This window comes from Salvelinus fontinalis, chromosome 33 (genome assembly GCF_029448725.1).
Source record: "Salvelinus fontinalis isolate EN_2023a chromosome 33, ASM2944872v1, whole genome shotgun sequence".
Lineage (NCBI taxonomy): Eukaryota > Metazoa > Chordata > Actinopteri > Salmoniformes > Salmonidae > Salvelinus > Salvelinus fontinalis.
The window spans coordinates 7,635,245-7,651,061 of NC_074697.1; the positions used below are offsets into that span (position 1 = coordinate 7,635,245).

The 15,817-nt window shown below is 45.4% G+C and overlaps 2 protein-coding genes across 3 annotated transcripts in view; one reads left to right on the plus strand and one right to left on the minus strand.

Annotated features, from left to right (window-relative positions):
* The window catches only part of LOC129831700 (tumor necrosis factor receptor superfamily member 19L-like), a 57,293-nt gene extending 46,804 nt beyond the window's left edge, over positions 1-10,489 (plus strand). The window contains exons 8-11 of one of the 2 annotated variants that reach the window (XM_055895078.1): positions 201-279; positions 2,901-3,227; positions 3,348-3,495; positions 4,248-10,489. In XM_055895078.1, coding sequence (XP_055751053.1) covers positions 201-279; positions 2,901-3,227; positions 3,348-3,495; positions 4,248-4,259 — 566 coding nt within the window. In that variant the 3' untranslated portion in view covers positions 4,260-10,489. Of the gene's footprint in view, positions 1-200; positions 280-2,900; positions 3,228-3,347 lie in introns of both variants that reach the window. The other variant, XM_055895077.1, reaches the window with a different exon arrangement.
* A 3,217-nt stretch (positions 10,490-13,706) lies between these two features.
* Positions 13,707-15,817, minus strand: LOC129831519 (P2Y purinoceptor 2-like). The gene is made up of 2 exons (XM_055894884.1): positions 14,964-15,817; positions 13,707-13,934 (listed from the first exon to the last, which is right to left on the minus strand). The coding sequence occupies exons 1-2, from the start codon at positions 15,813-15,815 to the stop codon at positions 13,707-13,709; spliced, it is 1,080 nt and encodes a 359-aa protein (XP_055750859.1). The 5' UTR covers positions 15,816-15,817.

Below are 15,817 nucleotides of genomic sequence, written 5' to 3' on the forward strand. Positions count from 1 at the left end.
TCCCTGCTGTGGGACTCTAACACTATTGATTGAGTTACTGCGGTGAGTGCGGTCATCCCACTTCATTTGACTTCCCTAAGGAATCCCCACTGCTGTGTGTGTGTGTGTGTGTGTGTGTGTGTGTGTGTGTGTGTGTGTGTGTGTAATCACTCATGCAGCTGTTTTCTGTAGTATTTGCTGAAGTGATGTATGTGTTTTAGAGAATGCTGTTGCCCTGGAGGAGCTGCTACTGGAATACGAGAGTAAACAGATGGACATCAGCACAGCCTCCTCAATCAAGTGAGAACCCTGCCTAGACAATACATACCTTAAACAGTCTTCTGCTCAGTCGTACTGCTGAAGGGTGAGAGAAATTACTGTATATATATGAATGGACAAAAGCCATCGATCACGTGGCAACATTACCAGAAGTTACCGAAATCTTCAGTAATTTTGATATTACCAGAAAATCTAGGGCAATCTATTGTAACTTTGGTAAATTACACTTGAATAACTTTCCCACCAGCTTGACGCCAAAACATTAGCAACAAATATATTTTGACATAGTAAAGTAAATTAAAGTTTATATAAAATATATTTCATGCTAAAATTCTCATATTAAACACCAAAAGTTATTCACTATATTGATGGTTCATATATTGATGGTTCATATATTGATGGTTCATATATTGACGTTCATATATTGATGGTTCATATATTGATGGTTCATATATTGATGGTTCATATATTGACGTTCATATATTTCATATATTGTACATGTGATAAAACACACAGAGGGCCAGAGATTATTAGACACCTGTGATAATCTGAAGTACCCAAAAGGGCCACTAGATGTCTTGTGATAGATTACATAAAATATATAGATGTCTTGTGATAGATTACACAAAATATATAGATGTCTTGTGATAGATTACATAAAATCCTTGAAAGATACCAAAATTATGGTAGTTTACTGGTAAATGTAGACCACAGGTTACAGGACAGGTTACAGGACAGGGTATAGACCACAGGTTACAGGACAGGGTATAGACTACAGGACAGGTTACATGACAGGGTATAGACCACAGGTTACAGGACAGGTTACAGGACAGGGTATAGACCACAGGTTACAGGACAGGGTATAGACCACAGGTTACAGGACAGGTTACAGGACAGGGTATAGACCACAGGTTACAGGACAGGGTATAGACCACAGGTTACAGGACAGGTTACAGGACAGGGTATAGACCACAGGTTACAGGACAGGTTACAGGGCAGGGTATAGACCACAGGTTACAGGACAGGTTACAGGACAGGGTATAGACCACAGGTTACAGGACAGGGTATAGACCACAGGTTACAGGACAGGTTACATGACAGGGTATAGACCACAGGTTACAGGACAGGGTATAGACCACAGGTTACAGGACAGGGTATAGACCACAGGTTACAGGACAGGTTACAGGACAGGGTATAGCCCACAGGTTACAGGACAGGGTATAGACCACAGGTTACAGGACAGGGTATAGACCACAGGACAGGTTACAGGACAGGGTATAGACCACAGGTTACAGGACAGGTTACAGGACAGGGTATAGACCACAGGTTACAGGACAGGTTATAGGACAGGGTATAGACCACAGGTTACAGGACAGGGTATAGACCACAGGTTACAGGACAGGTTACAGGACAGGGTATAGACCACAGGTTACAGGACAGGTTACAGGACAGGGTATAGACCACAGGTTACAGGACAGGTTACAGGACAGGGTATAGACCACAGGTTACAGGACAGGGTATAGACCACAGGTTACAGGACAGGTTACAGGACAGGTTACAGGACAGGGTATAGACCACAGGTTACAGGATAGGGTATAGACCACAGGTTACAGGACAGGGTATAGACCACAGGTTACAGGACAGGTTACAGGACAGGGTATAGACCACAGGTTACAGGACAGGGTATAGACCACAGGTTACAGGACAGGCTATAGACCACAGGTTACAGGACAGGTTACAGGACAGGGTATAGACCACAGGTTACAGGACAGGTTACAGGACAGGGTATAGACCACAGGTTACAGGACAGGATATAGACCACAGGTTACAGGACAGGGTATAGACCACAGGTTACAGGACAGGGTATAGACCACAGGTTACAGGACAGGGTATAGACCACAGGTTACAGGACAGGGTATAGACCACAGGTTACAGGACAGGTTACAGGACAGGGTATAGACCACAGGTTACAGGACAGGTTACAGGACAGGGTATAGACCACAGGTTACAGGACAGGTTACAGGACAGGGTATAGACCACAGGTTACAGGACAGGTTACAGGACAGGGTATAGACCACAGGTTACAGGACAGGTTACAGGACAGGGTATAGACCACAGGTTACAGGACAGGATATAGACCACAGGTTACAGGACAGGTTACATGACAGGGTATAGACCACAGGTTACAGGACAGGGTATAGACCACAGGTTACAGGACAGGGTATAGACCACAGGTTACAGGACAGGTTACAGGACAGGGTATAGACCACAGGTTACAGGACAGGTTACAGGACAGGGTATAGACCACAGGTTACAGGACAGGTTACAGGACAGGGTATAGACCACAGGTTACAGGACAGGTTACAGGACAGGGTCCTCATGCTTTTTTAAATTTGAGAGCCTGAAGTTTCTTAGAGCTCCTGGTCAGTAATTGGGGAGTCCAATAGATTTTGATTGTCCTTTATAGCTTTTTCTAATCCATTCAACTTCTCATGAATTTGGCGTTGTTCTGCGTTTGTGTCAATTTGAACGGTGTTGTAGAGTGTTTTCAAATGGGTTGTCCATATGTCACCATTTTGTATCGCTAATTCCTCTTGTTTCTCTCTCTCTCTTTATCCCTCCCATTCTCCCCCCTGCTCCAGGTTCCCGGTGCTGTCTCCTCTGACTCAGTTCCTCTCCCTGCCCAGACTGTGTCCTCACCAGTCTCACCTCCACACCATCTCTGGTCTGTCTGGTCTGTCTGGCCCCGGACACGGCTACTGCTGCTCTCGCTGTGCCCAGAAGAAATGGCCCCCCATCCTCCTCGGCCCCCTCAAACCCCCACAGTCCCTCCAGAAGACCCCTCTCCTGCCCCCTGTGGACACACATCACTCCACCACTAAGATCTCCCAGACCCCCAGCCCTAGGTCAGAGTCACTCCCTGAGGGGGAGTGGAGGATACCTGGGAAGGTAACCCGGTCTGTTGGGAGGTGAGGATGGAAACACACACACACACACACTTATACACACAAACATACACACACACATTCTGTACACACATACGTATGTATACACATGCACCGTGAGCCAATCTTCTGTTTGATTGACAGGTTTCAGGTGGCTCAGATTCAGGAGCAGAGGCCTGGTTCCATGGAGATGACGCTCCGACCAGAGTTTAGTGACTCAGACTCAGTGGAAGACGCATCTCTGCTGGGGGGGAACAAGTCATCCTCATCAGCTGCCAGGGGTACACAGGAGGTGCCGGTGACTTCCTTTTCTCTTGCTGATTCTCTCGTCTTTCATTTTATTTTCACCACCTCTCTTCTTCTTCTCTCCAGTCCACTGAACATGCTGATTCTTGGAGTGCTGTTGACTTCTCCCAGGAGTCCCTGGAAAGCACACACATGCGCACACACACACGTGCACACACACACACACACGCACACGCACAGACACACGCACAGACACACTCACAGACACACACACACACACACACACACACACACACACACACACACACACACACACACACACACACACACAGGAAGGCATGTTCTTCTAGTGACTGCTGAATTATGAAATAGTAACACGTTGCCTGTCATTGTGGTGTGGGGGAAGAACTCCCTCCACCACACACACACACACCCTCCCTAGTTAGTCATCGGTGACTAAAACACACACGTCTAGCTCAGCACATTTAAACGTGAGACGTACATAAATCACGGTTCATTCATGGATTGTCAATGCTGACAGTTAGTGAGGAAGCTACTGACCCCTAGTGGGGATATTGGGAACACACACACACACACACACACACACACACACACACACACACACACACACACACACACACACACACACACACACACACACACACACACACACACACCCCACCTCTCAAGTCCGACCTGTAAGTTACATTTCCTGTGAGAGAATGATCAACCATTCTAATAATGTCTCTCTGTCTCTGTCTCTGTCTCTGTCTCTCTCTCTCTCTCTCTCTCTCTCAGGTTAACAGCTAAACATTCGCAAGGATGAATGCTGGGTAAAAAATAACTCTACCTCGCTGAGCGATGGATGTGATGGGATTCCAAAGCGGTGACCAGAGAGGTTGATTATCCTCTTTGTTGGGATTTGGGAAGTTAGCCTGGGTGCTTGTTGGGAAGTTAGCCTGTGTGCTTGTTGGGAAGTTAACCTGGGTGCTTGTTGGAAAGTTAGCCTGGGTGCTTGTTGGAAAGTTAGCCTGGGTGCTTGTTGGGAAGTTAGCCTGGATGCCAGACACAGGGAAACCCTCATATTTATAACACAATCAACTTGTATTTTATCCTATTGTTGAGCAATAATCGTCTGTCTTTAGAGGCAGGGAGGAGAAGAGAGAAGGAACAACCTATTAATTAACCGTGGGGTTGTGCTTCCATAAGACTCTGGACAGGTTGGAGGACCTTAACACTGTCTGCACTTGATACTGCAATACACACACACACACACACACACACACACACACACACACACACACACACACACACACACACACACACACACACACACACACACACACACACACACACACACACACACACACACACACACAATAACAAGTATTATAGAAAACAACACATGTTTTGTCTAGTTAAAACTGAATACTTTTTTATAACAGATTTAGCTATTTAAACGATTTAGCTCGTCTTATATTTGAAGCGCTGATTAACGGAAGTTTTAGGTCTTCTGGAGTTTTAGGTATTCTGAAGTTTTAGGTATTCTGAAGTTTTAGGTGTTCTGGAGTTTTAGGTCTTCTGGAGTTTTAGGTCTTCTGGAGTTTTAGGTCTTCTGGAGTTTTAGGTCTTCTGGAGTTTTAGGTCTTCTGGAGTTTTAGGTCTTCTGGAGTTTTAGGTCTTCTGGAGTTTTAGGTCTTCTGGAGTTTTAGGTCTTCTGGAGTTTTAGGTCTTCTGGAGTTTTAGGTCTTCTGGAGTTTTAGGTCTTCTGGATCATGTTGAATGTAGTCTCTTATCTAGCAAATAGTTGGGGGTTGAACTCCAACATGGAGCGCGAGACATAATGATGTGCAAACAGCATGAACTACATGTTGGACTCTTCAGATCTTACAGATGGTATTTCAAGTGGACCTGACAACATTTTAGCAACATGAAATCTAATTCAGATTGGTTCATATACACCACCAGGAAGAATATGGTGCTTAAAAAATGTATAATCTAACAAGCGAATGCTTAGATATGATAATTTTCACGTTTTCATAAATTCTTAAAATGTTTGGTAATTACATATAGTAAGGCATTTGTAAAAATTGTATAGCAATATAGAGTGGGAAACCGGTTTGGACAATCAATGCACCATAGAACTACAGTAGGCCTTTATGCAAACAAGCGATTTGCCACACAGACCTGCCATCATTCACTTTGACCTGGACTGTGTGTTTACAGGAAGTAGGACCTGTCATCATTCACTTTGACCTGGACTGTGTGTTTACAGGCAGTAGGACCTGTCATCATTCACTTTGAACTGGACTGTGTGTTTACAGGAAGTAGGACCTGCAATCATTCACTTTGAACTGGACTGTGTTTACAGGAAGTAGGACCTGCCATCATTCACTTTGAACTGGACTGTGTGTTTACAGGCAGTAGGACCTGCCGTCATTCACTTTGAACTGGACTGTGTGTTTACAGGCAGTAGGACCTGAACTGTGTGTTTACAGGAAGTTACAACAGTGTGACTTTAGATCAATAGAACAAAAAGCCACAAAATACACCTGAATGGATTTCTACAAATATGTCAATACCACAGGAGTCCTCTTACATTTGGGAACATTACAGTCCTAATGATAAAACAACCATGAAAAGGCAGGCTCTCTTTCTCTATATTGCACATCAACAACAAGATCAATAGCTAATGCTAGCCAGTGCAAGGTCAGCTACAATCTAACGAAGGAACATTAGATATCTCCTCTCAAGCTTTTTCAGCTAGTTGACTGTCAAAATTGCACTGAGAAACGATGAGAAATAGAAAGTAGCCTGCTCGTCCTTCTGCAGCTCGCCTGCCAATGCATTCTTGTCCCAACCAAGCACCCAAGCTAACTGGCTAAAGTGGGCTAGCTAGCTACTTCCAGAGACAAATGAGAGAACACCTTACTCTGACCATTTTTACTCGCCCTAGCAGAGCTGGTTGCTAGGCTGTTTACATGATATCTGGAGCGCTCGTGACTAAGTATTACTTTTTTTTGCCCATGTTTACTGACACTGCATATATGCAGCCGGTGTTGTGCGTTCATAAAGGAATCAGTTATTCTGCGCTCTGGCACACTCAGACAAGAGGGCTCTGAAATCAGAGTAGATAGCCAGAGTGAATTAGGGAACGCAAGAGATATGCTAACTGGATAATGTGTCGTTCAAGTTCAGGATAGCTAGCTAGCAAAGCGATTCACATTCTTGCTAGCTAACCAAATGACAGCTGCATCTCTAGCTGTGAAAACAATATGAGGGGCAAACATCACTCTTAGTCACCCGCTCCTCCAATGACAGGACATCCTCCTAGCAGCTAGCTAGCGTTAGGCTCCGTGTTTTTAGCTAGCTACATCAATAGATACGCTAGTCTGTTAGCCACATTACGACTGACTGGTGATCATTGCCCTTGTTGCTAGTGGGATTGTATTGACGTTCCCAGCCTTAGTTACAATCATCCGTTTTTTCAAACTGAAACATTGCATCCCGAATGGAGGCAGCAAACAATGTACCAAGAAATGTATTGGTGAATTATATGAATCATGCATTGAAATGCATCCATCAATTCTGCCAACAATGCCTTCCGTGTACATCATGGAACGCTGAGTCAAATATAACCTATTTTTAAAACCTCTTATAAAGTTGGTTTTGTAGCATAAACTGGGAATTTGATATTTTGTTGACTGATATCATGATTGCCTGTTTGTTTCATATCTTCAAAGTAGTTAAAACGTTGTCAGTTCCACTTTAGCTTAATTTAGCTTCTGATGAAAGTCGAATGTGTTGTACCGAGCTGTGTAAATGGCTGTATATATGTACATAGGGCTGTGTAGATGGCTGTATATATGTACATAGGGCTGTGTAAATGGCTGTATATATGTACATAGGGCTGTGTAAATGGCTGTATATATGTACATAGGGCTGTGTAAATGGCTGTATATATGTACATAGGGCTGTGTAAATGGCTGTATATATGTACATAGGGCTGTGTAAATGGCTGTATATATGTACATAGGGCTGTGTAGATGGCTGTATATATGTACATAGGGCTGTGTAGATGGCTGTATATATGTACATAGGGCTGTGTAAATGGCTGTATATATGTACATAGGGCTGTGTAAATGGCTGTATATATGTACATACGGCTGTGTAAAGGGCTGTATATATGTACATACGGCTGTGTAAAGGGCTGTATATATGTACATAGGGCTTTGTAAATGGCTGTATATATGTACATATGGCTGTATATATGTACATACGGCTGTGTAAATGGCTGTATATATGTATATAGGGCTGTGAATAGACAAGGTGAATTGCCCTGTTTTTATTGAAGCACTTAGATGTGTACAGAGGATGGTCGGACAGAGACAGGGTCAGGAAAGAGACAGAGACAGGGTCAGGAAAGAGACAGAGACAGGGTCAGGAAAGAGACAGAGACAGGGTCAGGAAAGAGACAGAGACAGGGTCAGGAAAGAGACAGAGACAGGGTCAGAAAAGAGACAGAGTCAGTGACAGGGTCAGGAAAGAGACAGAGTCAGTGACAGGGTCAGGAAAGAGACAGAGACAGGGTCAGGAAAGAGACAGAGACAGGGTCAGGAAAGAGACAGAGTCAGTGACAGGGTCAGGAAAGAGACAGAGACAGGGTCAGGAAAGAGACAGAGTCAGTAACAGGGTCAGGAAAGGGACAGAGTCAGGGACAGTGACAGGGTCAGGGACAGTGACAAGGTCAGGGACAGGGACAGAGTCGGGGACAGTGACAGGGTCAGGAAAGAGACAGAGACAGGGTCAGGAAAGAGACAGGGTCAGGAAAGAGACAGAGACAGGGTCAGGAAAGAGACAGAGACAGGGTCAGGAAAGAGACAGAGACAGGGTCAGGAAAGAGACAGAGACAGGGTCAGGAAAGAGACAGAGACAGGGTCAGGAAAGAGACAGTCAGTGACAGGGTCAGGAAAGAGACAGAGACAGGGTCAGGAAAGAGACAGAGTCAGTAACAGGGTCAGGAAAGGGACAGAGTCAGGGACAGTGACAGGGTCAGGGAGAGTGACAAGGTCAGGGACAGTGACAAGGTCAGGGACAGGGACAGAGTCGGGGACAGTGACAGGGTCAGGGTCAGGGAGAGTGACAAGGTCAGGGACAGTGACAAGGTCAGGTACAGAGACAGAGTCGGGGACAGGGTCGGGTACAGTGACAGGGTCAGGGAGAGTGACAAGGTCAGGTACAGAGACAGAGTCGGGGACAGGGTCGGGTACAGTGACAGGGTCAGGGTCAGGGAGAGTGACAAGGTCAGGTACAGAGACAGAGTCGGTGACAGGGTCAGGTTAAGGAAAGAAGAGGGACAGTGTCAGGGACAGTGACAAGGCCAAGGAAAGGAACAGGGTAAGGAAAGGAACAGGGTAAGGAAAGGAACAGGGAAAGGAAAGGAACAGGGTAAGGAAAGGAACAGGGTAAGGAAAGGAACAGGGAAAGGAAAGGAACAGGGAAAGGAAAGGAACAGGGAAAGGAAAGGAACAGGGAAAGGAAAGGAACAGGGTAAGGAAAGGAACAGGGTAAGGAAAGGAACAGGGAAAGGAAAGGAACAGGGTAAGGAAAGGAACAGGGTAAGGAAAGGAACAGGGAAAGGAAAGGAACAGGGAAAGGAAAGGAACAGGGAAAGGAAAGGAACAGGGAAAGGAAAGGAACAGGGTAAGGAAAGGAACAGGGTAAGGAAAGGAACAGGGTAAGGAAAGGAACAGGGAAAGGAAAGGAACAGGGAAAGGAAAGGAACAGGGAAAGGAAAGGAACAGGGAAAGGAAAGGAACAGGGTAAGGAAAGGAACAGGGAAAGGAAAGGAACAGGGAAAGGAAAGGAACAGGGAAAGGAAAGGAACAGGGAAAGGAAAGGAACAGGGAAAGGAAAGGAACAGGGTAAGGAAAGGAACAGGGAAAGGAAAGGGACAGTGTCAGGATGTGGGTTTGCCAGTAAATTTCAGTGCCTCTTTTGACACACTTAAATCAGTCCCAGACATTTTGGGGGAGGTGTGCTTTGTCCTGTGACTTCCTCTCTCCTGGTGTGTCATAGATCTTGGATCAGTTGACCCTCCCAGCTACACTGACCATTGATCAGTGGCATCCTACTCCATGTGGAACTTATCTCAAACCATGACCTCACTTCCTGCCTTGTGACGATTGCCTAGCAACAGACATGGGCTAAGTTAGTAGGATAATCAACTCGGCTCTTTTGCCCCCACAGATAAAGCACTACAGACACATTATTCAGAGTTTTCATTCAAGTGTTGTTACTTATTGTTACACACAGACGCACGCACGCGCACACACACAACACACAACACACAACACACACACATGTTCCTGCTCCTCCAGGGAGAGCATGCAGACAGACCCTATCATCTCTCAGTAGTCTGAGTAAAAGCTGTATTCGCAGTCCTCCTAAAGGGAACTAACTACATTATCATAGGAATACAAAATCATGACTGACCATCTCAATCTCATTCCTTCAGCTGCATTTCAAGTGTTTTTTACTTCTGTTTTTTAGTTATTTAAATAGATTTTTCGACTAGTGTCTGACATAGCTGCTTCGCCGTGGAAACACAGTTTGGGTTTTGCAGTTGACATTTTATAAAGGATAATAATGATGATGAACTACTATTATATATTCTGTATGTTGCTGTTTTTGCGGTTCAGAACCTTTGTCTGGATTTGATTATTTTTATTGGTTGGACATGTCCATATTCTTATTGGTTGGACATGTCCATATTCTTATTGGTTGGACATGTCCATATTCTTATTGGTTGGACATGTCCATATTCTTATTGGTTGGACATGTCCATATTCTTATTGGTTGGACATGTCCATATTCTTATTGGTTGGACATGTCCATATTTTTATCTGTTTCATTATGACACGTTATAAACTGAAGGAAAAACAACTCATCTTCTCTACATTGTAGATTGTATTTATTATGATATTACATTTTTCTGTATGATATTTTTACTCTTGAAATAAAGGAGAGGTTTATTTTGAGTCGTCTGTGTGTGCTTTGTGTTATAATGCATGAACGCTCAGCAGTAAACGTGTGTGTGTGTGTGTGTGTGTGTGTGTGTGTGTGTGTGTGTGTGTGTGTGTGTGAGAGAGAGAGTCTGTATGTTTGTTAAATTACAATGACTATGAGGTTGCAAAAAATAAAGGCTGTTGACAAACATTGATCAAACATGGATGACGTTGACAAACATTGATTCACTATCAGGACAGTAAATTGACAGGATGTCAAGTGTTACATACATGGAAAGATGAGACTCTCACAGACACGATGGTGCTCTCCGTTTTGCTCTACGACCCCCACAAGCGTCTTGGGACTCGTCTGAAGTCGGTACATCCCATCTGCCAACTTCTGTCTGTAGCGTCTCAACTGTTTGGGCTACACACTCTGTGTAAAGGTGAGACTCTCACCGACATGTACAGTACAGAGTGGTTGTTTTGCTCTTGGATGCCCACAGGCCTCACAAGACTCATCTGAAGGTCCACCTGGTACCAGTTAAAAAATGTACGGAAATACACTACCGGTCAACATTTCAGAACACCTACTCATTCAAGGGTTGTTCTTTTACTATTTTCTACATTGTAGAATAACAGTGAAGACATCAAAACTATGAAAGAACACATATCGAATTATGTAGTAACCAAAAAAGTGTTAAACAAATCAAAATATATTTGAGATTCTTTAAATAGCCACCCTTTGCCTTGATGACAGCTTTGCACACTCTTGGCATTTTCTCAACCAGCTTCATGAGGTAGTCACCTGGAATGCATTTCAATTAACAGGTGTGCCTTGTTAAAAGTACATTTGTGGAATTGCTTTCCTTGTTAATAATGCGTTTGAGCCAATGAGTTGTGTTGTGACAAGGTAGTTGGGGTATACAGAAGATAGCCCTATTTGGTAAAAGACCAAGTCCGTATTATGGCAAGAACAGCTCAAATAAGCAAAGAGAAATACAGTCCATCATTACTTTAGGACATGGTCAGTCAATAAGGACATTTTAATGAACTTTGAAAGTTTCTTCAATTGCAGTCGCATAAACCATCAAGCGCTATGATGAAACTGGCTCTCATGAGGACCGCCACAGGAAAGGAAGACCCAGAGTTACTTCTGCTGCAGAGGATAAGTTCATTAGAGTTACCAGCCTCAGATTGCAGCCCAAATAAATGCTTCACAGAGTTCAAGTAACAGACACATCTCAACATCAACTGTTCAGAGGAGACTGCGTGAATCAGGACTTCATGGTTGAATTGCTGCAAAGGAGACAAACTACTAACTACTAAAGGAGACCAATAAGAAGAAGAGGCTTGCTTGGGCCAAGAAACACAAGCAATGGACATTAGACCAGTGGAAATGTCTTTTGGTCTGGAGTCCAAATTGGAGATGTTTGGTTCCAACCGCTGTGTCTTTCTGAGAGGCGGTGTGGGTGAACGGATGATCTCCGCATGTGTGGTTCCCACCGCTGTGTCTTTGTGAGATGCGGTGTGGGTGAACGGATGATCTCCGCATGTGTGGTTCCCACCGCTGTGTCTTTCTGAGAGGCGGTGTGGGTGAACGGATGATCTCCACATGTGTGGTTCCCACCGTGAGGCATGGAGGAGGAGGTGTTAGGATGTGGGGGTGCTTTGCTGGTGACAATGTCTGTGATGTATTTAGAATTCAAGGCTCACCAGCATGGCTACCACAACATTCTGCAGCAATACTCCATCCCATCTGGTTTGGGCTTAGTGGGACTATCATTAGTTTTTTCAACAGGACAATGACCCAACACACCTCGAGGCTATGCAAGGGCTATTTTACCAAGTAGGAGAGTGATGGAGTGCTGCATCAGATGACCTGGACTCCACATTCCCCCGACCTCAACTCAATTGAGATGGTTTGGGATGAGTCGGACCGCAGAGTGAAGGAAAAAGTAGCCAGCAAGTGCTCAGCATACGTGGGAACTCCTTCAAGACTGTTGGAAAAGCATTCCAGGTGAAGCTGGTTGAGAGAATGCCAAGTGTGCAAAGCTGTCATCAAGGCAAACGGTGGCTATTTGAAGAATCTCAAATATAAAATATATTTTGATTTGTTTAACACTTTTTTGGTTACTACATGATTACATATGTGTTATTTCATAGTTTTGATGTCTTCACTATTATTCTACAATGTAGAAAATAGTAAAACAAAGAAAAACCCTTGAATGAGTAGGTGTTCTAAAACGTTTGACCAGTAGAGCATATGGTGCCAAAAATAAGGGGTTAAATACATGTCAAAAAAAAAATACAAACACATGTTTCCTGATCTTAAATCGTTCAGATATGATAAACACTTCAGAACAATCTTCCTTTAGATTTTTGTGGGGGACTCTCTGTTGTAGTGAATCTGTTATTTAATGTGTTTGTATTTTTTGATAGTTCAAGGGGTCTTACAATTCAAAATCGAAAAGCTAAATGGTCCTTGGTATGACCTTCTTAAAACATGCGCCCCCCCCCCTCTCTCTCCCTCCGGCTTAGACAGGGCTTAGACTCTTACGGGTTAAGCATGAGTTTTTTCTTAGTAATTTGTAGTTGTGCCAGCTAGCAGTGAGCCTGTGTTGCTTCTATAAAGCTCTCTGTCTGGATTATATCCAGCTCCATCTGTGAGTCTTTGGGATGTTAATTCATGACTTTCCAGACACACCCAAGAACATGCCCAAGTCATGCCTGGAGCTGAACCACTTTCTCTGAATGCTCTTACAAGGAGGTCCTGTTAAGACTGATTTACAGTCTGTTTGTGGTGTATGTAATCCTGAATAAAGATTTGTTAGATACACTACAATCAGCGGGCCCCTAAATATATATTTACTGTTTATTGTGATTACAGCATCACTAACGTCCCTAACATGTTATCACGGCATCTATTCTCTCTCCACTGTTAGCATCAACCAATGTATTTCTTCCTGCCTTTAGCTTCCTTAGCTAAGTTAGATCTCTATCAATGAGTTACTGTATTCCCCTCTCACTTTCAAGGAAGACATCTGGTATTTCTATTGTATGTGTAATCTCCCAGTATTTACCTGTCAGGGGAAAGAACATTCAATAAAATATCATGACGTGCATTCTCTTTCAAACAGTCTAATAATATGGGCTAAATAATATTCAGTTTAGAGGAGCCAGTCATCCTTCCAGTGTGTTTGTCCCATGGGGTTTTATCCATTCCAATGGAGGTCACTCTGTTCCATAGCTATTCAGCACATCGATTGACTCTCCTGACGGTCAGAGCTGCTTCGAAAGGGCGGCCATCACGCTTCCTGGTTTCCCTAGCGATGCTCTGATTTTTGTTGGCGAGGTTACTACGGAAACCCTGCCCAGCCATGAAGTAAAGGATGGGATCCACACAGCTGTTGGCGCTGGCCAGGGGGCGTGTCACCATATAGGCCAGGCTGGACGCCTTCAGCCGCTCACAGCTCACCTGGGGATGAATACAATAACAAATCATTGAAAGGTTAAGGCCGCGATTCAATACGTGTAACGCTGTTGACAATGTGCCTTTTAAAGGCAATGTTACCGCGTTCGTGGAGAACGCATTCAAGGTAAATGCTGCAGATATCCTCTTGATGTGGAAATGACCTTTATATGTCAAGGATAATGACAATATCAACAATCATAATAGCAGAGGTTGAATTGAGCCTGAGCCAGCTGGAGCCAGCCTCCGGCACCTTGGGTGAAAGGTGGAGCTACCTGGAGCCAGCCTCCGGCACCTTGGGTGAAAGGTGGAGCTACCTGGATCCAGCCTCCTGCACCTTGGGTGAAAGGTGGAGCTACCTGAAGCCAGCCTCCTGCACCTTGGGTGAAAGGTGGAGCTACCTGGAGCCAGACTCCTGCACCTTGGGTGAAAGGTGGAGCTACCTGGAGCCAGCCTCCTGCACCTTGGGTGAAAGGTGGAGCTACCTGGAGCCAGCCTCCTACATCTTGTGTGAAAGGTGGAGCTACCTGGATCCAGCCTCCTGCACCTTGGGTGAAAGGTGAAGCTACCTGGAGCCAGCCTCCTACATCTTGGGTGAAAGGTGGAGCTACCTGGATCCAGCCTCCTGCACCTTGGGTGAAAGGTGGAGCTACCTGGATCCAGCCTCCAGCACCTTGGGTGAAAGGTGAAGCTACCTGGAGCCAGCCTCCTACATCTTGGGTGAAAGGTGGAGCTACCTGGATCCAGCCTCCTGCACCTTGGGTGAAAGGTGGAGCTACCTGGAGCCAGCCTCCTGCACCTTGGGTGAAATGTGGAGCTACCTGAAGCCAGCCTCCTGCACCTTGTGTGAAAGGTGGAGCTACCTGGAGCCAGCCTCCTGCACCTTGGGTGAAAGGTGGAGCTACCTGGATCCAGCCTCCTGCACCTTGGGTGAAAGGTGGAGCTACCTGGATCCAGCCTCCTGCACCTTGGGTGACAGGGAGAACCAGGCAGAACCTTTAAAAGCGTAGTATTCCAATGGTTGTGGTACTGTACCTGGGAGGGGTCCATCTGCTCCAGGTATCTGAGGAAGTAGTACAGACTTCTGGTCAGGTGGAAGGGTAGGAAACACAGCATGAACGCTGCTAACACAATGATTATCATCTTCACAGACTTCTGTTTGGAGCGATGAGGAGCGATCCCCCCGACTCCCCTCGACTGGCTCCCTCCTGCCTCCCAGGTGGGCTCCAGAAGCTTCCTCACCATCAGTCCATAGCACACCATCACCACCATGAAGGGGAAGGCAAACAGCAGCATAGATACCACCAAGCTGTACACCAGGAAGTCATGAAATAACTCTGGACTGGTGGTGTCGAAGCACACCCTCTCCGTCCCCTCGTCCCTGGTCCGTGAGAAGTAGAGAACGGGAGCCTGGCACATCAACACACACACCCACACCGCCACAGACACCAGCCGGGCTCTCCTGGCGCTGACCCAGCTCAGGGACCTAATGGGGTAACACACGCCCAGAAAGCGGTGCAGGCTGATGCAGCAGAGGAACAGGATGGAACCGTAAAGGTTAGCATAGAACAGGAAGCGGATGAGTTTGCAGAACGGCTCGCTGAAGGGCCAGTCGTTCTCGTCGGCGTAGTAGTAGATTAGGAAGGGTAGGGTGAGGATGTAGAGGGTGTCGCACACTGTCAGGTTGAACATGTACACCGTGGAGGGCTTCCAGCGCTTCGTACGGAACAGGATCACGTACATGGCCGTGAAGTTCAGGGCTAGGCCAATCACGAAGACCAGAGTGTAGCTGACAGGAAGCAGGATGTACTTGAAGTCCTCCTTGAAGCGACATCGGCAGTTTTGCCCGCTGCTCTCATTGGTTGAGTGGTTGGTGAAGGTAGCCATCG

What these genes read in the sequence shown, in the direction of transcription:
- LOC129831519 (XM_055894884.1), bottom strand. Translation starts at nt 15,815, where the DNA reads ATGGCTACCTTCACCAACCACTCAACCAATGAGAGCAGCGGGCAAAAC. An exon ending in AGCAGATGGACCCCTCCCAG is followed by an intron (nt 13,935 to 14,963) that starts GTACAGTACCAC and finishes ATTCATCCCCAG; the next exon opens with GTGAGCTGTGAGCGGCTGAA.